We start from the raw sequence: 25,411 nt of genomic DNA, 5'->3' as shown, positions 1-25,411 counted from the left end.
TAAAAAGATATTCAATTTATTTCCTATATTGAAACAATTAGAACAATCTAAGTTATATATTTACACCCTCATCCAAGATCCACTGTACATGTCAAAGTTAATGGAATAATATAGAAACAATCTGTATTTACACATTGTATAAAAAGTTGCATACGTGAATGATTATGCATAGCTTGTCTTACAGACAAGTCATTTTGCTTCTATATGCCTTTTAAAATTTGTTTTACACCAATGATACATTTCCAATCTTTGATTTAGTCACTTGTTGAAACCACCTTAATAGACATAACTACAGATGTATTTTTTTTTTAAAAAGCAATCTTATGTTAACGGCTTATTTTGATCTTACAGTCATTCCACCACAATGTGAAACTTTTTATTTCTACAATCTATTCTCGGCACCGAGAGAGGTTTTGTCTTGTTCAAATGAGAAACTGAATCCTCAATAAGTTTTTTTGTCTGCTGGCTTCCTCCTTTTTAAGTAAAACAAATAGCTTTCTTAATGATCAGTATTGATTTATGTATATACACACACACACCATAGAAATATTTAGAATTAACAAACCAAAACATTATTAATAGATTAGAAGTTTCCTTGTGACCCAAAACCCAACACTTTTAAAACTGGCAGTAAAGTCCTTTCAGAAAAAAGTAAGCATTCAGCTAACAAGGGACTAAAACTAAGGAAAAAGATCCCATCCAGATAATCCACATTTAAAATTTTCATTTTTGTGTAAGTGCTGGATATAGTCACATTCTTAAATTTACCAACAGACATGGAGGAACTCTACATGAATAAATTAGAAGGGAAAAGGTAGTGCTTTTGAGATTTTGAATAACTACTTTAATTCTACACATGGATTACTGCATCTTCCACCCCTAATATAAATGTGCATTTTGAAAAAGCAACATGCTTTTTAGACCCCTGAGTGAAATCCCAAAGAAATGTACCCTGAAAGATATGAAGATCAAGAGGGTAAGATGTAAACATCATTCAAAGATGACAAATTAAATTAGTTGTAAACAATTTTACAATGGATGCAGTATTGTCACAGTTCTTCTTCATTAAAGTATTTACACTTGCACTAAAACTCCTTTATGCAGCAGATACACAGGCAAATGGTGTTCAGTCCCCTCTGTACAATTTCAGTTGAATTGTAATGGGTCACCTTACACAGCAACAATATTGTTCATTTCCCACTTCTGTGTACTTTTATTCTTATCACAGTCCGCTATAAAAACCTTATGAAGAACCTCTGAACGGTCCAAGCACTTTCCAGTTGGTACGTGGGTAAATCTACGCAGATCCTGTGAGCAGAATGGAAAGAACATTGTTTTATTTGAATATATACATGCAGATCAAGAAACGTTCGGTCGAGCACTCAAAGCAGTTAGTATTCTACGGCTTTGCTACTGCGCCTTTTCCTGGGATAAAGACTAGCAACCCAAAGCCTATCGTGAAAAAGCAGGGAGCAAGGCAGGACTACAACTACTACATCCATCTTGGGATACACACAAGACCGAATTAGAAATATCAGCTAACCAAGCAGACACACATCTGGGAGGTGAGGAGAGATTGGAGCATCTAGAGAAAACATCCAGATCCGCAATGGTGGGACACCAGTCTGGGATTGAATTCAGGACCTGAGAGCTGTAAGGGAGCAGCTCCACTCAACACCAATATTAAAATACCTCAAGATTTAAAGTTTAATTTATCAACCTGAGTACGCTTCTTTTACAATTATTGGAAAACATCAAAAGGAGAAAAAAGAACAGAGTATGCAGTAAAACATGTATACTAAATTACTAAATAGGTTTGGGGCTAAATTCATTCTGTAAAGAAAGGATTTTCCTTAAAATCAGTATTTACCGTTAGAATTGTAGGAAAATACATAAAGATATTAGTAACACTGGAAAATAAGACGCACAATCTTGGTTTTCCATCATTTATAAATACATACTGTAGCCCACTGCATGCGATTCCTTTTCCCAGTAATAGATTTTATACATTACGGTGGCAGACAGGAGAACTAGAGAGCAGCGATATGGTCAAACAGAAAAACAGACTTATTTCAGAGTGGCAGTGCAGAGGATTCGGCACACTCTGCTTGCTACCTCACCTGCATTCAAACAATGTCATTTTCCCCACTTTCTTAAAGTGAGGAAAACTCTTTTCTGTGTAGTAGGCAATGATGAGGATGTAACATTTAGAGAGAGTTTACTGGAGGTCATGGGAAAGATGCTGATTACTGAACAGGGAGGTTAGTGTTCAAGTGACTTCACGGTGGAAGGGAGAAGCCGGGGCCAGAGGCGTCATAACAGTTTAAAACCCCATCACTCATTCTCTTAAACCCATATTTACAGTAAAACGGTACTATGTCAATTTGAGATTTTACTGTACATCAAAGTGAAAACATACAATAGAGTTCTCGTTTTAATTAAATACAGTTAGAGTCCCCTTAACTCAGAAGATTAGGAAGCAAAATATGTCAAACAAGTGTAAAGTACAAGGACTATCATATTAGGAATGTCCAATAATTCCCACCCACATCCTGAAGTGGTAAAAAAAAAAAAGACTGTGCTTGGGTTTAGCTTGTGTGAATGAAATAGCAATGTTTTCACAATACTGACCTTGAAGTACTTCCATTCTGTATACTCATTCAGATTGCAGTGGGTTATGATGACGGTGGATCCATCCGATCCCTTTGTCAAGCACTGATCGTACTGCATAAGCTGATTGGCTTCATTTATTCTAAAAAGCTTAATAAAAAAAATGTAACGTGAAACAGGATTTAAAATATACCTCAGCGGACAAAATAAACCTCCAGGTTGTGAGCTTGTGAAACACAATTGTAAGGCAACCCAGAAGTTTAAGTTAATCTGGACCTTAAACGACTTCTCGGTGTTTGGCAGGACATCTGTCTGAATTGGTTTTAATGGGGCAAACACCACAAAGGTTAGTGAAACACAGAAAGCTGAGAATACTCCAACAGCACCCTTCTGTGCTCTGTGCTGCTGCTTGCGGATTTACTCATCACAAATGGCCTATGGCACAGCCCGAACTCAGCTAAGTGTAGATAAGCACCAGCCAGCACTTCAAACACGCACCTTCATGGGAACACTCTTATAGATATCTTGTAACCAAAACACTAATTCAACATTAGGGACTGTTTTTTTTATAGATAAAAAAGCCTATTAAAATACTACACTCGAAAACACTACAAGAGAACTCAGATCCAAATTTGTCTTTAAGCCACAGACTCCCATCATTGAAAGTCTCCTGCAATAGGAGCTTTTTCCCCCACACATAAAAAGAGCAGTGCTTGCCAACTACTGTACATTATATACTGCACGTGATCTATATGTGGACATTTTCAGATACTCTTGTTTGCATTTGGTACAGTTTGTGCTGTCATACAATGAGAAAAGTAACATAAAAACATCAATACTGAACACACATATACATTTTACCTGGTTCCCTCCCATTCTGTGACAAGGTCCCATTTCAACGGTGCCTCCATTTGTATGCCCCATACTGTCTATACAGTAGTTGGTTTCATATCCTCTTATCTGAAAGACAAACAGGCAGAGATTATTGATCTTAATTTACAAAGGATTATACTGTAATATATTCACTGTGAGTGTGTAGGAGAAACAGCACAGAAGAGTGCATTCATGCACTAAAGAACAGCAAAAGATTGTATCTCACAGAGCCACACATGCTGCATATAACTCCCTCGAATTCTGAGGCTTTCACAGGGAGAAAATCTAGGTTACCATGGAGCCCAGGAACAGTTATTCATTGACAGTCCAACATTATCTGGTCACACTTAAGTTGTACATGGTAAATAAAGATATATTGTAAGTGCACAAAATTACTTCCTCATTTACCTACAGCATACAGTATGTTATACACTATTTAAAAGTACAATTATTTTGTAGTGTCACCTCTCATTTTGTGCAAGAACATAAGACTTGTATAAGACTTCTTTTAGGTACGTCATCAGCATGTGTTTTTTGGATAAAGGCTCATTTACATACTTTCATCACAGTAAATTAAAATGAAGAACTCTTGCAAGTTCAAGTACTAAACACTTTAAATACCTAATTGCAGATCACTTGACTTCCTGTATATCAGAGCTATTCTGCATTTAAGTGTAATACATCTATTAATATAAAGTTAATTTATCCTAGGAAGTAGTAGAAAAGATGTTTTAAATTAGTTAACTGTCTTCCTCATAATGTTATATTAACCTTAACTGTCTTAAGTCTCTTTGAGAGATACAAAATATGCTGATTGGTTTATGTGTATCACAGCACTGAAAGGCTACTTAGCAATCCATTTGTTGTTTTCTATTGCTTAATTGAAACGTGACGGAGCAAGAACTGTCAGAAGTAAAGTGCATGAAAAAAGGACTCTAAACTTGCTTTTGTAATTAAATGTTCAACGTACCATGTGATGTTCACATGTTGAGGTGGTAAACAACATTGTTGCCTAAACTGTATTAATAGAGTCAAAAAAACAAAATGTAACATATAGCTCTTTACACGATGGGAATATATGGTGCTCTTTGTAAAAGCATTCCAGTCTTTTTAAACCACTTTACATACACGTAATCACACCAGAATGAAGAATTAATGCATCTAATGAGCATCAAACTGTAATGTGGTTTGGGAGTTCAAATGCTTTCTTCCCTTTACCTTAACAGTTTTTTTTTTGCAGAAACGAGCATACAACATAGAGCACAGTACTGAGAAAAAATAAGGAGGTAGTGCCTAGTACTTATGTTTTGAGCACATACGGTGTGCACACAGTAATCACTCGAGTGAAAATGAATGTTTGGAATACATAACAATGAAGAGACTGTGAAATGATCATCTTCCTATTCTCGTATTTACCTACACAAAAAACCATAGAACCTGCCTGCTGTGTTATAAGCAATGTGCTTGTTGCTGGTGGGAGTTGTGAAGATTATACAATGAAAATCTTTGCGAAAGGTCTTGGATCTTTTTTTTCCCCCAACACACAAAAGAATTACCTCTCCCCACTCCACGTTTTTCGGAGGAAGTGGATAATGAGATGGTATATCGTAAGCAATTTCTTCCATGAACCATTTGAAGCTTTTGCAGTTACGTTCCTCTCTGAATTTTTTTAGTTGACTGATATCTCCATAGGCGAGGGTCTGGGTTTCAGGCCGACTTGCGTAAAAATAGTCTCTGTATTCATCCCACCAGACCTCAACAACTCGAACATAATTCTGAAAGTCAAATAAGGGGGGAAAAAAGTGTTAACATTCAATTCCCGACAAACAGCACTTACAGATAACTGATTGATAGTAGTATTCTAATTCTTTACAACTGAAACTTGACACAAGGGAAGGCCTTACAATATGAAGACTTCCAAATTTTGGTCTAACTTTGTTAGACTTTATCAAATATATTTTTATCAACTAACGTAAAACACTGTTTGTTACAGTGAACTATGGTAAACTTTTAGAATAGCACTTTAACATAGGCTCCGTGGTTTAACCTTGAGCTTCCCAAGCCAGTTTGAACCATAACAAAGCCATTCATCCATTTTCTAACCGTTTCTTCCAATTAGGGGTTAACAGGGGAGCTGGTGTCCCGACAAACAGACGAAGCAAGGCCCAGCCCATTACAGGGCAGACCAACACAGACACACACACTCTCACCCAGGGCCAGTTTCCCCAGCGTCCAATGAACTTACCAGTATGTTTTTGGATTGTGGGAGGGAACAGGAGCTCCTGGAACAAACCCAAGTGAACACGGAAGAACATACACCGGGACCCCAGTGCTGTGAGGCAGAACTGCTAAGCACTGCGCTACCGTGCCTCCAATAACAATAGCAAAATGACCTATTTAGTGCTTTCACCCCCATGTGGATTTCTGTGCCACATTTTATTTTGGCATTTCAGGCCTAGGTGACTGCGCTCTTTGTTAAGTGAAAGGCTTGCGATTTCTTGTTCAAGTTTACTTAATTTGAAGAAGCAAAAAAAAAAAACAAACGACTACAAAACCAACCTTCAAAGTTGGAGACGAGCCCACGTGAGCGGGTGGTGGATTTCCTTGCCACCCATGCAGACGATATATGTGTCCAACTCGAGAACAAGGCACAAATAGCAGCTGACCGCCACACTGCCAAATCTAAATGATGAAAGAGCAGAAATTAGACTGTGTGCGTGTGTGCGCGCGCTACACACAGGTCTGGGACTTGAGTAAATGCACTGGCAGATCAGATGGGAAATGTCAAACAAATCAGACTCATACCCTGTGCCTCAAATATAATAACAATATACTGGATGGACTATATTTTATTTACTTAAAAAGAAAAAAATTAACATCCACGGTTTTATACCCACTATTGAAGAACTCAAATTGACAATGTAACATTAAAAAGTAGGAACCTAAGACCCTGTTAATATTAATGGAATTTCAATTAAGATTTTGAAATGGGAAAACTGTTCGCGAGCCTCGTCTTCTTAGAACGGCGAATATTCCACTGATGTAGTTACAGTAACCCATCTGATTCCTATGCATGTTAAAATCGACACACTAGTACTGTTCAGTGTTAATTGTGATTCTTAAATGATATTTAACACCCTGTTTCCTTTTGGCAAATACAAATTATCTTGCAGCAGAAACACAAATTACAGTTTTTTTACCTTGTATGAAATTTCAAAGTTTTCTCCTCCCCAGATCTGAAGACCAGGATCATACAACCCAAGCTCAAAAAAGAAATCGCGTTCAATAGCAAACAGTCCACCAGCCATAGCAGGTGATCTGAGAAATAAGCAAGATTCACAAATGACATATTACACAGGGGACAGACAAATGACATATTACACAGGGGACAGACAGTAACTGGTAGACTCAACTCCAAGGCAATGCTTTTTTTGATTTACTTAACATATTAAGGCCTATAAATAAAACAATAATACATGTGATTTAAAAAGTTAAAAATTAAAAAAAAAAGATTTTTGGTTTGAAACCGTTTTTCTTACAATTCAAAAAAGTATATTTTGTTGGACATCAAATGCTTTGTTTTTATTGCATGGCAAAAATAAAATGCTACCTCCATTAACAAATTTAAAAACTGGAAAGCACACAGTACACGTTTCTAACGACGCACATTTATAACTGATTTTAGGACCTATCGGTAAGCTGAAAGTCTACAGCTTAGTTATGACATTGAATAAAATAGCCTTCTTTCATTTTTAGAAATTTTTAAAGAGAATTAAATGATATAATGTTTTTGTTTTACACCTTTGCAATTTTGAATCTCCCACTGCAAGTCTTGGTGGAAACTGAGCGGCATATACTTCTCCCAGGGGGAGCGGTGGCTCTGTGGCTCAGGATCTGCGCCTGTGGCTGGAGGGTTGCTGGTTCAAATCCCGCAGCCATAAAAATGCTGACCCTGTGCTCTGACCCCAAGCTTCTCTCTCCCTGTCTGTGTGCCTGTGTGTCTCATGGAGAGCAAGCTGGGGTATGCGAAAAGACACATTCCTAATGCAAGAAATAGTATATGGCCAATAAAGTGATCTTATCTAGCTTGTTTGCAGCCTCAAACAGCAAACAAAAAGGACTCAAGCACACAGTTATTCCACAAGTTCACTGCCTAACCTTGACCCCCATATTTGTTTGAGAAGCTGTGAGCCTTACAGTGCTTAACAAAAGGGTTAGCACCAATGGACAAGAAACGCTGATGTGACTCACTGAAGTTGCCTTAGGGAGAGGGGATGCACAAGCACTAGCTCCAGGGACTAACATCTGACCAGCAGCATGCAGCTACGTAAAGCATCCTGGTCACAGTCAGTTAGTGACATAGCCCAGGCTTGAAATTATTACATCTTGCAGTAAGAGCATTTAGGAAGCCGCATGCTTTCAGAGGTTTTAAAAAGATGCATAACATACAGTAATTTGTGAGATTAAGCCTCCCTGCAGGCATTGTACATACAGCAGATCTGATATCTTCTATAATGATGTTATGACTCGTGAAGAACTATTTCTTAATGACTTTATAGAGTACATGGAACAATTTCTTTCAAACGTCTCTTGGGTAAAGTTTAAATCCAATTTAGTTATTTTATGGTTATCAATGTAAACATGCCATGAAGAACTAAGAAACCACCAAGTTAGACAACAAGACACCAACAAAAACGTGGAGCACAAAACAGTTACAAATAGAGGCAAGACGGGCTGTATGAGTGACAAACATCAGCCAGAAAGATTGCACATGTCTTCTTTTTTCATCTCTGTTACATCTAAAATGATGACAATACTGTAGATGAAAAAATGTGTATCCATGCTAGGAATTGTTACAGATTTTGTCTCTAAATTATGCAATTTCTTCCATAGAGGAGCAAGTATATGATTTACCTACACGTGTTAAATTTCTTTTTTTCTTTAATGCCTGTATTTTTCCTGTACATTGTTCTTCAGTGAAATCTTAAAATAACTGAAAGATAGTGTTGTGTACCTTCTGAGGTATTATCTTTCACTATATTTTGTCTAGTTTGTTTAAAGAACAGAGCTTTGTGAAAACTTAATAGAAAAGGTGCTTTGTAAATCACAGGTTATTGAAATTAACTTTGGAAAAAGTTTAAACCAACCTTTTTGGTAATAAACAAATCACTGTGCTAAAAGTACACCTTTTCATTTAGAATAGCAAGACGAAGTGTTTGACGTTTACTGCGAAGTCAGCAACAGCTATGAATTCTGAGCCACGAGTTCAGCAGGTGAACAAAAAGCCAAGCATCTGTTCTTGATGAAAGAAAGAGTCAGCACAGAGTGCAGGAAATACAATACACAGATTAACTGCAGTAGTAGAATTAGTGTTAGTGGGACTTTGAAGCAGTCGAGCATGAAGTACAAGAACACAGTACACCCACCACCAAAGTGAGTAAGTTCCCATTCCGTTTCGTTAGTACTGTTTTTAATTACCGATATGGCTCAGTTTTAGTTAATCTCATCTGCTTCTCCTTCTTAGTCAAAGGAACACGTTTCCATAGCATGCTCCAGTCCCAAGCTCCTCTTGCAAACCCGTCTTCGTCACCTCCCCCTTGTGGCTGAATTTCGTAATTGTTGCCATTTATGGAATCGATAAGAGGCACTGTGCATATAGTTCTGAGAGTGGCGGGAGGGATGGTGTGGGGAGTCCACGCATCGCACACAAACACAAACAGTCACGGGGAGAAAGGAACAAAACAGAGGAAGGGCACAGATGAACACAAGGTGAAATATAATATGGTAAATCCGAGTTTCTTTACCGATAAGGTTCAGTTTTATGCTTTCTTTTAGCCTTTTCCTTGCTGTTTAAGGGGACACGTTTCCACAACAAACTCCAATCCCAGGCACCTCTGGCAAAGCCATCTTCATCCCCACCTTGCTGAGGCTCTATGGTATAATCATTGCCATCTATGTAATCTATTAATGGAACCGTACATATGGTTCTGCAACATTAATGAGAAACAACAGCAAAGCGTGTTACATCATTTAAAGTCCACTTCTACACTCAGGAATTCTAGCATATCATGCTTTTTGTGTAGCTTTCTACATCCTGTTGAAATTGTCTATGCTTGCACAGCAGAAGAGCAAATCAAATGAGTGATTAATTCCAGGACTGCAACAGGAATAAGATTACTTATCCACAAAACAATCTGTGGAATTAAAAGAAAACTATAATTGTACATATATTCATCCATCTAAAGTTTGCAGTGCAGTAATTACCCCAAACTACTGTCTTGCATTTGTGACACTTAACATTCACAGCCTATGATATTTATATGGTCATAGAAAAAAACTCTTGATTATAACCGTGAAAGACAAACCATAAACATGACAAATAATGTGCAGAATGTCCTCTACCTGTCTTTCGATATTGGTGCCACCAGAGGTGCATACCAGTTCAGTCCTACTTCACAGTGAGCGTCCAGGTAGATCAGCACCTAGGGGTATTTCAATAAAAACAGTGTGATTTAGTTCAACAACATCACTGGCCACTACACAACCTGAAAAACTGCTACGAATGATTGCTAAGGGTCCACTAGCATACCGTACCAGGGATATACACTACATAAACATCTTCAAATTTGCATTTTGTGGTACAGTATATCCCTTTTCAAAACGAAATGCCATGATCATTACACCAAATAGTCGAGTGTATTTGGTGAATACACTTTTAGAGTGTATTATGATGGAATATTCTTTTTCAAGAAGTGGCTCACGTCATAAATGCAAGGCTAGCAATGCTCAGCTCTGGTCCTTGAAAGCTACAGGTCTATTATTTACATAGGTCCCTTTGTTACAGCACAAACAGCTTCAGGACCGAGACCACTTCGGCCCCCTTATCTGGATGTGGATCAAGCCTAGACAGAGCCTACTGCATCCGAGGTGGGGTTTAGAGCACACAACTGTCCTCACCCTGGATAGGATGCCAGGCTGCCACAGGAGCCAATTGATAAAAGCATAAATACAATGGCCAATTAAACTTAGCCAGTGTGTTTCTGGAAAATGAACCACCTGACATACATCTCAGTGGGATTTCAGGGAAAACATGGAAACTCCATTCAGATAGACCCTCAGGGCCTGAAGGGAATTCTCGACCCAGTTACTGAGAAGAAGCAATGAGGACTCCCACACTGTCCTCTTATACTTGTTCCAGGTCACCAAATAAATGAGAAGGTGAAGAACTCAGGTGAACAAAAAACATAACGCTGTAATTCTCAAGAATCCTAGGCGCTCACATGACATTAAGTGCCTGACAAAGGCAATGCTAACAACTGAAAGCACAGCACTGTACATACCTGACCAAGCTTAGCTTTATGGGCACCGATGCTCCGAGCTTGAATTAAACCTTCTCTTCTTTCATTGCGAAAAACTTTTACCAAGCCATTCCACTGCTTAATGTATTCCTCTAATCTTTCTTTCAGGTGTGCTGAAGAAAGGGAGGGATTTGAAAAAAATCAGTGATGGAATACGGTCTTCAGAATAAAACTAATGACACCAAAATAAAACCGTATTACACTAGTCTGTGGATTTGGTAAGATACCGTGGACTACAATAGGTGAGATAATGTGACATGAGTCAGAAAAAATTAACAGACTTTTAACTAAAGCTTAGACACAAAAGCTCTCAAACATTATTAATGACTCATTCATATTCTTACTCATCATTCTGAATATTTGATCAAATTTTACTGAATGATAAACTGATTTTAGTTTGTAACTCAGAATTCAAAGATAGCTAAACAAAAATCAATGTATTTGCCATGTCAAAGGAGAACTCTTCAACTCATGGAACAAAGAGAAAAGAATAGAAGAGAAAATATGTGGCTTCTACTGGACATGTTCTTCAACTCTACCATTTATGATCCCATCAACAGTTTGTAGTGTTGGTTTAAAATGCTGGATTTCAAAAACAAGGGTTTTCAGATGCACTTTTTCCACCCCATTATTTATTATTATATATATATAATATTATTTTCAGTAGTTTCAATTACTGAATTGGAAATTACTACCTGGAACGATTACTACAATGTCTTTGCATAATCATGTCTGAGTCTTTCTCAAGCATCACAGTGCTGAAGTATTTTAGAGATATTTTCCAGCTCTTTATCGCAGCACTGAGTGGTAGTACTGAAGTGCTCATAGCTCCCATAATGAGTCCGTAACAGTGTACTATGTTGCTTCAGGTACAAAAATGCTGCTTAAATACGTTTTCAAAGTCTGAAATTGCTGGACCGCAAATGTTTAAATGGAAGTAGGAAACAAGAAAAGCAATAGGACCCCTTTTACCACCTGGGTTCAGTCACTGAAAAGTACAAAAACACCCGGTTTTCCTTTCACCATCTGATAGGTGGATGGAAACCAGAGAACCTGGAGGAAATGGTCAACCCCTCTTAAAAAACAATTTAAAAATGCAGCTTTAATATAAAGTCATTTCTTTGTGGATATGTTAATTAATTACTAAATTAGAATATGGTCACGTGTATTATTCTACTTGAGTTATATGTACTATTTTTGTCCACATATGTCAATACAATTTCACATTGTAATGAAATTTCTCTAATGTATATAGATATAGTAGCATGCAAACGGAATACATATTTCTGTGCAAGTTTCTGCAGCCTCTACATTTCTGGAAACATTACTTCTTCTGTAGGCGTTTACATAGTTCATATACTATAATCAAGTTAAGATGTACAAACAAAATAGAAGCTACCTTTATTGCTGAAATCATCAATCATTACAATTTCTGCCAGGTATCGTCTTGGTGTCCGTTTGATAACGCTGTGCACGGTCCTCATCAATGTGGACCATCCTTCATTGTGGAAAACAATAATAATACTGGCAGTAAGCAAGTTCTCATCAAAATGCCAATATCTGCACCTAGAATGGAAAAAAACGTATATCAGGATACAGCAGAGAAAGAAAGAGGAATAAATATATAGTTTTTGTTGTGCCTTGTCCCCAGTCCCTTCCGAGTTTCAAACTACACGCACTCAGCTCTTCAAAGCACAGTACTCTCCCAAGACACCATCTGTGCAGCAGAACCACATTTGCTAGTTTCCGTTGCAGATCTGTCCTCCTTCTTGCTGAACATCTGCAAGCTCCCCTTTAGACCTCACACATTCAGCGATACGAGAACATGAAGTACTAAAGAATCGCTTGGATGAGATCCAGCTTGAATTTGATTACATTAACAAGCTCGGATCATTTACAATGATTATCATGTGGTTTTTCCCAACACATTTTTTGGTTGCTGTTCACGTTTCTCTGTTTTTTTTAACTTAATATATATCGCAACAACAATGATTCCTGAAAGTGCTTCGGCTGATCAGTAGTACCAAGTAACAAACGTTCTGAAACTTTTCTATTTTTTCAGAGCACAACATTTTAATTCACATCGATACTAATGCCACAAAGTAATCAGGGTATGCATCTGTGTGTACGTGTATACAGACTCCACTCAATGAAAACATTTTCAAATGCAACTGTGGCACAGAACGTAAATGAAAATAAAACTACAACCTGCACTGATGCCCCCAAATACAGGCCTGTAGTTTCAGCGTGCTAGTTTGTGCTTATATTCACCATCCAGAGGACTTGGTTTGGGAAATAATACACAAGGTTCTCCAACCTGGGATACCTGGTTATTTCTTCATATATAGCCTCTGCAAAGAAAGCAGCTCTATCATAGCACTACCTTTTTTATGCACTATTTGCATAAAACCCCACAGCCATGCTACATGAATATAATTCAAAGGGACAGAAATAATCTGTGGGTGCTGGTTTTGGCTCCGAGCAGTCCGTCTTAAAGACTGCAGCTGCTTGTGCCCTTATACCAGGTATAATGTGTACTGCAAGTGGCATGATGAAGTTCCTTGTCCTAGCTGGCTCTTCCCTGTCATTTCTCAACATTTCCAATACTATCAAAACCAGCACATCAGAGAAGAAGTGGTTTTCAGCCAATACAATCATCACCGTGTCCATTATACCGATTTTTCGTTCCTAAAAGAGCTGATATTCAGGTCATTTCAGGTACACATCTTGAAAAACATCCGATGAAAAGAGATTTTCCAAACACTGGGCTTGTTTGACAACATTTCCCACACTGAACAATTTGCTGCTGTGTGGAAAAAAAAAAGGTTTTAACGCCTCCCTAGAAGAAAAAACAACAACTAGCTAACTCTTTATTTTTATTGCAAACATTTTGAAAACAATTTAAACAAAAAGATTTCTTTAAAAAACCCTGTAACAGCTTTAAAAAGTGGGACTGGTACAAAAGAGCACTTGTTGAAATCTGTACAGCTACTATACTTCCAACCTCTACACAAAAGCAGCTTTCTGTAGGTTTTCCTGCGATTCATAATCCTGTGATTATTAATGCCACAGGGATGTTAAAGTCCAGCAAGAAATCCTCTTGAGACCATGAAACAAGGGACCCTTGACAGGCAGATTCACATAAAACATTTATTCTTTACAAAGTTATAAAGAATATAATTTGAGAAACAGATTTTATATCTGTGCTGATTCAGGTCCTATTTGTATTGTATCTTATTCACATACTGTATAGTTGAAACCAAATCCTACAATATAAAACATAAAAGTCATAAAGTTGTTAACTTTTATCACTGCAGGTTTTGTGTTACTTTTTAATTTTATGCCTATTATGCAAAAGTTCTAAAAAAGGTCTCCATACTCATTAAGCTTTTGCTTTTATGAGAAGGGGCTTCTAAAGAACATGTGAATATTTGGCTTCCTTTCCGGAAAGGCTTTAAAATTTTCTACAGTAAAAGGAAACAGAAGCCTAAATATGCCCAGATCTATCCAGGCAAAATGAAGTCCTTCACTTTCAAGGCAAGTCCCCGAGAGCACAAACAGTACAGCCAAAACGAAAGATGTGCTGTCAGGCTTGACGTTAACTTTGGTTTATTGCTATAAAGTAATCTACTGCATTCTTTTATGTCTTGATAAATACTTAGGATCAGTCATATACACAGTACATCTGATGACATGGTATAGTTTGGGGGACAAAATGCTATTATAGCATTGGTAAAAGTGACCTATGTCATTTTTCCCCATGAAAATTAGGTGTGTCATGTGCCTAGAAATGGAGGGCAACACTTAAAAACCTAGTACTTCTAAATTCAATTACTTTCCTAGACTACACCTATCAAAAACTAGGGCAGCGTCAAGGACATGAGAGCCTGTTAGTCCGGTTTATGCCATGAGTGACAAAGCAGGGAAACCGAATATCATGCGTCGTAAAGGCAGCCCAGCTGCATGTGGAATGAAAGTGAGTGTAATGGCACACCTCTCCGAGATCTTATCTGCACCCAGGGCTGGGCAGACCTAGTCCCGGAGGCTCACACTAGTGGCTTAGCTAAAGTGAGAATCTACACCCTTCCCCCCTTCCTGCAGGGGGGTTTCTTAATGCCTGAAAAGGACCCTGAAATCATTAACATGACAATCCCTTCTTAAAGGCGGCAGGGGAACAATGCAGCATGCCCAGTACCATCCCTCTGGGGATTCTGCCAGAGCAGTAGGGCAGCACCACTTTCTGAAAGGGCAATGGACTTCACAAGAGTGATTTTACCTGGGGAAAAACATATACTGACTGACTCCAGGAAGATAAAAACAAGAACTGTCACTGTAAATACAATTTATAAGCTTTCCCAACACTGGTGATCTCTTATTTACCTGGAAAAATTTAAAAATGAATAACCAAATTTTGATACATTTAATTTCCATTTGGTTATCAAGTAGTTTTTTTCTACACACATATCCCCCAAACAGCAAGTCAGCTCTGTTGCCAAACAATCTTACAAAATGCATGTCTGCTTTTGAGTTATGTTTTCATGAATACCAATCAACAGGCTTTCTACAGGAGAATACAAACTCAACAAGCACTAATATGCAAGTCTATAAGTGTGCAGCACTGGCTGCTCTGGGCTAGGACAGATTAAAGTTTATCTGTAACAATATCTTTTCATACATCTTAGCTTTTATTAGTGTACTGGTGCCTATTACTACTGAAAAGAAGCATCCTTTTCTGTATCGGCAACAAAAAGGCACTGCAAGAACACTGGACTGTTTCCAACTATGAAGTGAAAATTTATATTAAATTAAATGAAAGATAAAGCAAGCAACCTGCAACATTTTGAGTGAATATCAGTGTATACATTGTGCGTATTGTAAGCATTGCTGCATGATATTCATTTTTTAACCTCCCAGTGCCACCTGCTGGTGATAACCTGCACTGTAATTTACAGTGTAAGCTGAAAGCAGGAAATACTACTCAAATGACACCTGCTTTATGAAAACAAAAGTTAATCTACAAAACCAGGATTTTTTAAAATCAATAAAAGATGAATACATTATTAATATGTATAGTTTAACAGGAACAATGAACAACGTTCAAAAAATGAAACAGATAATTTATTAATATATGTGTGCTCACATTTTATGATTGAGGCTATTCTTTAAATTAAATCATAATCGACAACTACTTTCTAGTGATGCTTTTTCCCCATGCAATCGAAACAAAAGCAATATTGTCATAAAAAAGCCTAATTAATGGAAAAGAAACATGTTTCTGAGCACTGGGTATTGCATTAACTACCATCTGAAAAATAAACAGGGCAAAAATATTTGCAATAATGTATATAGAATATAAAAATTAAATAATTTAGACCATAATGGTTTCTCTGGCAGTGATGGATGTGAAACATATGTAGCTTGGTATGGTGTAGATTATATGCATCTGAGAGAGGATGCTATTGCATATCCTACAATAAAGGGAAAAGGAGTTTGAAGTAGAGTAAGACATAATATGACAAAGGAAACAAAGTTACTTTGTCATGTTATCCGGCTAAAGTTTAGAACACAGACAATGTGTGTCATCTTCAGAATATTTCTGGTTTTAAGCATAAACTCTTTGTAGCATGACAGGGACACTGCCTCAGTCTATTCTATTTTTTGCAACAACCTCATTTCAGTTTACTTAAAAGGCATATCAACGTGGAAGTTGAGCACACAGAAGTGCTGGGTTTCTTTGAAAGCAGACTGCAGCTTGTTTCCTTGGTTTACTTTCGCATTTTAAAAAAGTCTGCCTAATTTACACACGATTGAATGCGTTGTGGCACATTTTATTTAAATGTGCCATTGATTACAAAGAATGTGCATATGCAATTGATATTTTGAACAAGATGATACTATTCAGAAATTTCAGGTGAACCCGACAATGTGGGAACACACTTTTGTGCATGACTTATCAAATGTGTCTTGTAATGTGTTTCTTATCCCTCTTCTTTTGTCAATATTTTCCCTTTACAGGCTTTATGTTATCAACAAAACAATTTCCTGATTCACTTATTCACTCCCATGTTCATTTCCTCTATGCAAATCAATGGCACAGCTGCCTTGTTCCTATGCATTTTTTAAAGTGAACCAGATCCAATTCTTCAGATTATGTCAGTTTGGTTCTCAATTCAGTGTTGTTATTCACCAAAAAAAGTTCACACACACTATAGATGAGGAAAACAAGTTTACAACTTTAACCTGAAAAATGAATTTAAAATGTATATAAAGCCGTTCTATCTCAGATTTCAGTGAGATGATTAAATTCTATCTAAAAAACTGAAACTATCATTCTGTGCACGCATTGCAACACTTTGATTGGAAAGTCAGTGCCATCTAATGAGTAGGATCAAAACCACACCTGCATTTACAAGGCAGTCCCACCAAGAAATGACAAAGAAGTGACAAGGTGGATTTGATATCATTACCTTGCCATTTCTTTTGTATAATAAGATATGGATACCTCTTACGGTTTGCTGAGTAATACAAATAGAAATAAAATGCAGTGTATACACTAAAAGCCAATCCCAGATATGAAATGTAGGACAAACTGAATCTTTGGCTCGACAAAGGATGAACTTTTTTTTTTCCCCAATAGTACGTTATACAATGTTGATTAGTTTTAAAAAAATGCAATTTGTCAGAGTACCTGGAATAAATCAGTTTTAAGTGTATCAGATCAGAATTTTAGATCCTGAATTTAATGTACATTTCATGATATTGCAGGTAGGATGTTCAAATTATTATAGTCTCTACAGAAAAAAAAATGGTGTACCTAGATAGATTTTAAAGTCAACCTGCAATCCTATATAATCCTGCAATCCTACTTAATGTAGTTACATTTCAGTTTATATTACAGAGATTAATAGAAAAGGATAATAGTTATGATTTACAAATTTGTAAAAAGTACTACTTTCCGTTAAGGTCATAAACCTAATCTACCGTACATCAATCTTGTACCAAAGTACTTGGAAGAAAATTTGGTTTAAGCATTAGTCTTTGTATAAAAAACAAAAAACAAAAACAAAACTGTGGATACAACCATCAGATCACTTATCTACCAAAACAAAAACAATAGAAATATGGTGAATGGTTTCTTCTTTGCAAACTTTATGTTCTTAACTGGTTTTACAGTAAAATTGGGAATATTTAATCTCAGAATTATAGCATTAAAGGTAATCTAATTCGTTCAAAAGCTTGTCGTTTCAAATCTGTCCTCTCTAGAATTAAAAGTCGTTGAACTGGATATGTAACTGTCTTCACAAAAGACAGCAAACACTCAAATTTACTGAAGGGACACACCTGTCTTCTAGTTGGAATTCAAGACTTGTAAGATCTCCCGAAAGACTTTACAGTACACTAAAGTCCACATTAACCAGTTTTAAAACAACAAAAGTGCACTGATGTTTTACAACTCCTGCTTTAATTGCAAACTATTTACAGAGATATTAAAAATAAAATGCTGGTAATGCATTAATTTGGTTCACACCATTGTAGTAGTAGTTACTTACGTGAAATCACGATAGGACACTGGTGAATTCATGTGTTTTGTTGGATAGCTATTTGTATTTTGTTTCCCCATTGCATATGTAAGAAAGGTACATCACCTGCTTCCTGAATTTAACTTTTTTTGGTTGAACAATAATGCATCTTTGGCCAAGAATGAAACACAATAGAGAACACCAAAACAGCATATGATGGAGAGTAATGTTAAAATGTTTTAACAGTAATATGTGTTCAGGACTTGCAGTCAAGTCTGTAGCACTGAGGCAAAACATCAGCTTAAACAGTCATTAGGCTACCTCATAGAACAATCAACTTCTTATCGACAAGCAGAATGACCTTACTACTTCAATTTATAGTGTCAGAGATTCTCAAAACCTGAAGGGTTGTGATTCTCTGTATTCAGGAATTACTAGATACCCAAGAATAAAGGTGTATAAGCAAACATGGCAAAAAAAAAAAACATATACACAAAAGCACCTTTCCCTTTGAAAACCCTATGGGCCCAAAAGAACTGAAAAAATATTTCACATTGCTTGTTCAATCAATTCTTCCACTGCAGCTCAAATATACCACAGCCACTCCTTGCATATACAGAACAGTATAAGGAATACACAAGAACACATCTATGAATGAGGGGAGACCAACTGGCCCATCTATTCTGTTTCTCCAAGATACAACCAGTTATACAAACCTAAAGGTTGTGCAAATATAGTGAAGGGAAGCCATTTAACTATACAAGTGAGCCTTTTTACACAGAGATACTTTTTTTTTCTCCTATTAAAAAGTTAGATGCGGATCTTAAATTCTTGCAAATTAGAAGGCTAAAATTCGAGTTCTCAGTACAACACTAAACTTATTTTGGTACGTATTAGTGGACGGACAGGCAAACAGTCTGGGTAAAAGAAAAAACTGGTGATAGCATAAAAATACAGCTAGAATTTAAGGAGAAATATATAGTTCTCAGCAGTCTATATAGGATATGTATATACTGAAAATCCAAACGTCTAAAAATCAAATCATTACACAAATAAAGTAGATGTTATAAAACAGTTTCTTGCACTCCTAGAAAAAAAACAATTTTGTTTAAAAGAAAGAAAATCTGACATATGTGATTAGCATTTGGATCCTCTGCTTTCAAAACAAAAAGAAAACACTGTGTGCCAGTCCATGATTACGGTGAGTACAAAACATTCCCTCAGACCTTCAGAAAGGATTTTATATTGAGCAAGCAGGGAGATTATACTAATCCTCATCTGAGTAAAAACCTAAAGCTACTTCTTCAAAAGACAGGTTTTATTGAGTGTCATTATTAACGTACTCTTTCAGACCCTTCCCAACCGCATGGAAATGTTTGCCAGACTGAGCTATAACTCGCAAATGGAGTCTGAACCCTTCCACCTTGGCTGGTCTCTTTGACAAAGCCATAGAAACCAGTGAAACAAGTGTTTTTCAGAGTCACGTGAGCTCTTGACAACTCCCAGCAAACGTCACACGAAGCTGTCGCCACCTGACCTTAAAGTACTTCCTTAAAGGCCTTAAAGGTCTTCAGGAACGCTTCAGCTGACAGCTGTTACCGAGCTGCAGATATCCACACACACCCAGAACCCAAATATACTTACTCTTCATGGCGCAAATCACTAATAGTCCGGTCCAGAGAGATCATTTCGCTTGCTACCATATTGAACCCGAACTCCTTGATGCTGGCTTGGATGGAATCTTTATAATCGGGCCCCAGGACAAAAGGCTTGGCCCCCTCTCCCGGACCCCCGGGAACTCCCTGGGGCTCAGGCTCCTTCAGCTCGAAGTTTCCCAGCTGACCAGGCTTGAGAACGGGGTCGGAGTAGATGTGCTTCTGGGGTTTAAACGTGATGTACTGTTTCTGCATGACATTCTGCTGGTTGTTGACGCCGGCCTGCTGCTGCTCCAGGCGCTGATGTTCGTTTTTCCCTTCGTTCTTCTGCCGGATGGACTCCAAGTCAACTTCTACGCCTTCCACGTGAGGCCAGGGGACCACAGGCTTAAATTTTTCTAAAATGTCATTCTTGGCGTTGGGCAGGTTAGCAGCATCTCTTCCTTCCTACAAACAACAGGCAAAGGAGTCAAATATGGACGTGACAATGAATATTTTTGAATACTATATTTACTAATCCTTTGTATTCAGAGTTTATGAAGGTACCAGGAATGACTACATAGTAATAGCATTATTATTACTACTTTATATCACATTAGTAATACACTGGAAAAAAAGTACAGTAGGTTTGATTTTGTTTGGTTGATCAACAGTAGAATTTTACTGTTTTGGGGAGAGTGCTGAAAGTCATGTATTATTCTCAGGATAATCAAAATAATATTCCTTGAAGTATTATATTGATTGAAAGAATCTTTAACATTTTAAATTAGCCAGAATGTCCCCCTAAAGTTTTCTCTAAGAACTGTCAGACAGGAACTATTCTTACTTAGAAGACATAAAGCTCTATGTCAAATGATTCAATACTCAAACATACAGCATCATATTATAATTGCTTTCTAAGCAAGGAGTGATAAATATCATTTTTTAATTATTGCTTTAAAATAGTCCTATATAATTCAACTTGGCCATTTCCCTGCTCAGTGGACAGAGTACATTGGACTGGATTATTTTATTGTCTGATGTTTAACCTTTAAACAATGAGCAATTTTCTCTCATTATATCCACATTGTATTGTAGTAAATCTACCATCAAGGGCACATACATATTTCTAAACACATAACAATTAGCCTGAAGGCTAAGAAAACACTGCTGTGCACGTGGACACAAAGAATGTATTGGGGGTACACTCAAAACCCGGGACCTTTTCCTGAGACCTCAGACTTCATCCTTTAACAAACACCATATTAGCAAAATTCTGAATACACAAGCTGTTGACTAAGCAAACACCCCTAACTGTTAAAGGAGTAACCATCATGCTCATTTTTACCTAAAAAGAACAATGCAGATCTTAAGCTCTACAGGACTTCTGTACATGCAGTGGAGAAAAAAACATTAAGCCACATAAAACCAACTGTTAGAAAACTGGAACTTTTTCAAACCGGAGAATATTAAAAGATTTCTGTAATTGACTGAATATGGTTGCAATGAATGTGCAGTTTCAAGAACAAATAAAAGCATTATTTTGTAGTGCACCAGATACATTTAAATCACTACAACCTGGAAGATGTTTTTCAGCATGATCTATGTACAGTAGGCATAATGTTAGAGTACATTAGGGTAAGACGTACAAGTTTGATTTATGCTAGTGCTATTTCTCACCAAATCACCTTTTTCCAATGCACCTCTAAAGACTGGCTGCTTCGCCTTACAACTCCCACACTTGATGTAACCAAAAGCTCAAAAGCTGAAGAATCACAGAACAGGAAGGCTGCCAACCAGGTAAATGCAATCAAGTACTGCAGACACCTTAATTGCTTGTGGGACTCAAAAGCAGTATTTGTTATTCCAGTGCAGGAACAATTACACAGAACAGTATTAAACGCAAATTGCAGTGTAATTATTGAACATTAATGCTTTCTCCTATATTTAATTCAAACTCATTGTGAATTGAAGTCTAACTTGGGAATTTGTTATATAAAGTGCTTGAATCTGATCAAATATAGTGAGGTGCTAAGACGCTAGTTTGTATTGTCCAAATGAAACAGAACTGTTAGTTGCTAAGAGGCAAGACTGCACTTATCCTAGTCTCAGGAAGGACAAGATGAGCCCTGACAAAGCATATGCAGTAAGCAACGACCATGACTGTCAGTTCTACAAGGAATACTATACGTGTACTAACCCAACAGGTTCTTCTCAAATCTGAAACAGGCTACACACCAATGAAAACCACTCCTCTAACAGGATGCACAGGCCACTTGGTATTTTTTTTTCTGTAGTGATATTTTAAGGGAAGAAAGAATGGAGATCATAAAGTCTACTCCACTCTCATCATCTTGTCAGAATTTCTTCACAGCTATCAAACCCAAAGTTACATTACTACCACATACAGGACTACCAACATTCACTACACAAACCACAAAACAGCTGGTGCTTGCTGGCATCAATGCCGTGCATTGATTTGAGGGAGTGATGTACTTCTACCTCTCTTATCATGGGAACACCTAGACCAGTTGTCTCAGTCTCTTAGAGAAGACTGCAGCGCAACATCCATGACTCAATACAGAACAATCCCACATTCCTGGATTACTTAACATACCTGCATCCCATATTATACTTATTTACTAAATTACATGTGGGTGCTGAAAGTAGTTGCTTCAGTGTAATAATCTTCAACAGTGCCAGGTCTGTTAATTAAACAGAAACAATTAACCCTTTTCTGTATGATATTGTGCTTCACATTTTCTCCATAGAATTTCCTTATAAAAAGGGTCTGGAAATTTCTACAGGAAAGTGAATATACAATAATTGTTTGAAAAGTTGTTAAATAGAGCTGACATCTTCACTCAACAGTTGTTTTACACATCGTCTACAGACGACAATCCAATTGGAGTGGTATTTAACATTGCTTCTCAACTGTGATCCTAAAACCAGATTAAGACTTTCTGCTACTTGAGTTCACTTTTCAGAAATATTGGGAATAGAGTGACACAATGACAACAACAGCAAACTGTAGAATACTTACATATATATTTTTAATAGGGCTTGGAAATCACACCACAGAAAAAAAACCCAAAGAGAATACTGTAAACCTATTAATCTGCCAGATGTTTCTCATCAATTTTTCAAATTTCTAAATACCTATTTGAGGCTAAGGTATCAAGGATGTCTTCAAACTTTCTAAAACAAAGATCCCTCTTTTCATATGAGCTCAGACACTTCTACTATGATTCTGAAGAAAGATTCTGAAAATTTTAAGCAACTTAAATGTCTAGCCAGTGGTTTCACTTGCTCTAATTATCCGTAATCAAGGACTAAGCAATGTTAATTTTACGAGCAAATCTAAGACTCTTGCTAGTCTTAGACTGTGAAACTGCACGTGGATGCAATAACTAGTGATTTAAAGAATAAGACTGAATTTATCAAGTAAAATCACACTGGAATGACAATTTTTTTCCTGACAATTACAATTGATTACGTTTCTTCAGACTGCGAAGAGCATTCTCTTAATATTTACTTGTGTAACGTGTTTACCTACAACAGACGGAATGGGTTTCTTGACAATAATAAATACTTCTGTCATATTTTAATCTAAATAACCCAACTTCGGCACTTTTGAAAATATATTTCTCTCTCAACAGACTGGAGCAGCTAAGCATACTTTACAGTAAACGGAAACTCTCGAGACCGGACGCTACATTTTGCATGACAAAAGAGAGCAACATTATTACCGCGGTTGTTTTGAAAATGTTACATCTTTACATTTGATACTGCAACATCACTGCGGCATTTTAAATTACGCGTTTCCCCAGCTACAAATTCAATAGTTTACCCATTTTGCACTATCCGTGCCGATTTGTATGAAATAGCGAAACAATATAAAATATAACACAGAAAACGGTTCAGGCAATTCCGTACTTAATTCTGTTATGGGAATGGTAAACCAAATATAAATATAAATATAAATATCTAAGACAACGGTAAAGACTGAACATTAGGGGAAAATCGTATGTGTCCTACAGCTCACCAATGCACTGTAAGGCCTAGTGCAATGGTTAAGGCCAGAGCCTTCATTATCTGAAACGATTGAAATGCCGTCTTCCGGGTTTACACGTTGTATTTCCAACGAAGCGGAGATCTACAATATTTAATCTTGCACAGGGTACCTTTGCAAAAGACAAACGTACGTTTCTAAAGCGCTCGGTAATGCACACCACTCATCTGCATCTCCATGACAACGACCCGGACTCTGAAAATGTGAAATCGGCGTGAACGGTGAAGGAATGTCATCACAAATCTGAGATCACACACACACACACTAAGAAATCTAAAACAGCCGGACATTTACCCCCACCAGTACGACGATCCACAACCGTGAACGGTAATGTTAAAAACTGAAGCACTTACCACTTTACCAAAAGGGTTTTCGTCGTTCGGTTTCGGTGAAAGGGAAGACCACAGCACCACCAAGCCTAAGAAAGTCCCTATTATCAATAAACTGCGGAGGATAAAACCTACTTTTAACCTCATTTTTGCGTGCAATCGTTAAAGTGTGCGCCTGCCAGCGAACAACCCCGGCTCTCCTGCCCACCGGCCGAGCCCGTGTCTGTCCCTCGCAGCCCCCCCGGTCCTGCTCCGCTCCCTATTGAATCCTTCTCGCCTCTCTCCGGCGCTGCCCACTCTCTCTGCCTCGCAGCCCCAAGCAAAACTTTTCAGCACACACACACACAGCAGCGACGGCGGCGGCAGAAACCAACAGCGGCAGCTTTATCAGCGACTTCACTAACAAGGATACGAAACCGCAGTCCAGGAAGTCGAGGGCATGCCGAAAGCTTACTGGCTGACCTTCAGTTGAATCCCATTGAAGACTGTTTGCTTACAACACACCTGGCAAATAATAAAAAAAAAAACGATTGGATTTGAGCAGTGTTACGTGGCATGTAACTGTTGCATGTTGCATGTAAGGCTAATCATGGGCGTATATATTACATACATTATTACATTATACACCCATATATTATCACATGACTAATAATGCGGGTGTCAGTCTACCCTTCTGTGAGTTCTATAAAATCAAGTGCGTCCTGTAAACAAGCAAGTTTATTCACTTTATTAGCTGAAAAACGGCCATTGTCGCAAGATCGAACCACTTTAAAAGAGAAGAAAAGCTGAAGATGGCTCGATCACTTTTTAAACCTGCTGTGTTTCCCTCCCCCTTTTAAAGCTAAATTCTGCTGCCCCTTTTCTACTTAAGTCTGCAAGGAAGGAGTTTCAACAATGTCATTTACTCATTAATGATGCTTGGGCATTCAACCAAATAATATACTGTAGCTCTTGACAGTATTGTATATTATGGGGATATAGAGTTGCCAGTTGTTTCATGATACCCATGACAGAG

At 37.5% G+C, this 25,411-nt stretch overlaps 1 protein-coding gene across 2 annotated transcripts; it reads right to left on the bottom strand.

Annotated features, from left to right (window-relative positions):
- galnt7 (UDP-N-acetyl-alpha-D-galactosamine: polypeptide N-acetylgalactosaminyltransferase 7) lies at nt 1-24,879 on the bottom strand. 2 transcript variants are annotated; one of them, XM_015345791.2, is made up of 12 exons: nt 24,421-24,879; nt 20,006-20,463; nt 12,241-12,407; nt 10,824-10,954; nt 9,886-9,965; nt 9,288-9,470; nt 6,684-6,801; nt 6,043-6,165; nt 5,040-5,258; nt 3,472-3,570; nt 2,632-2,760; nt 1-1,308 (listed from the first exon to the last, which is right to left on the bottom strand). In XM_015345791.2, exons 1-12 carry the CDS (start codon nt 24,541-24,543, stop codon nt 1,171-1,173), a joined length of 1,968 nt encoding a protein of 655 aa, XP_015201277.2. In that variant the 5' UTR covers nt 24,544-24,879; the 3' UTR covers nt 1-1,170. The 2 variants fall into 2 exon arrangements, with proteins under 2 accessions (XP_015201277.2, XP_006630019.2); XM_006629956.3 differs by lacking the exon at nt 9,288-9,470 and adding an exon at nt 8,962-9,144 and having other exon boundaries at nt 24,421-24,878.
- Between the last annotated feature and the right edge of the window lie 532 nt (nt 24,880-25,411).

This window comes from Lepisosteus oculatus, chromosome 1, assembly GCF_040954835.1.
Source record: "Lepisosteus oculatus isolate fLepOcu1 chromosome 1, fLepOcu1.hap2, whole genome shotgun sequence".
Classification (NCBI taxonomy): Eukaryota; Metazoa; Chordata; class Actinopteri; order Semionotiformes; family Lepisosteidae; genus Lepisosteus; species Lepisosteus oculatus.
Note: the sequence above shows the minus strand (reverse complement) of the source record. Positions and strands in the feature narration are given on the sequence as shown.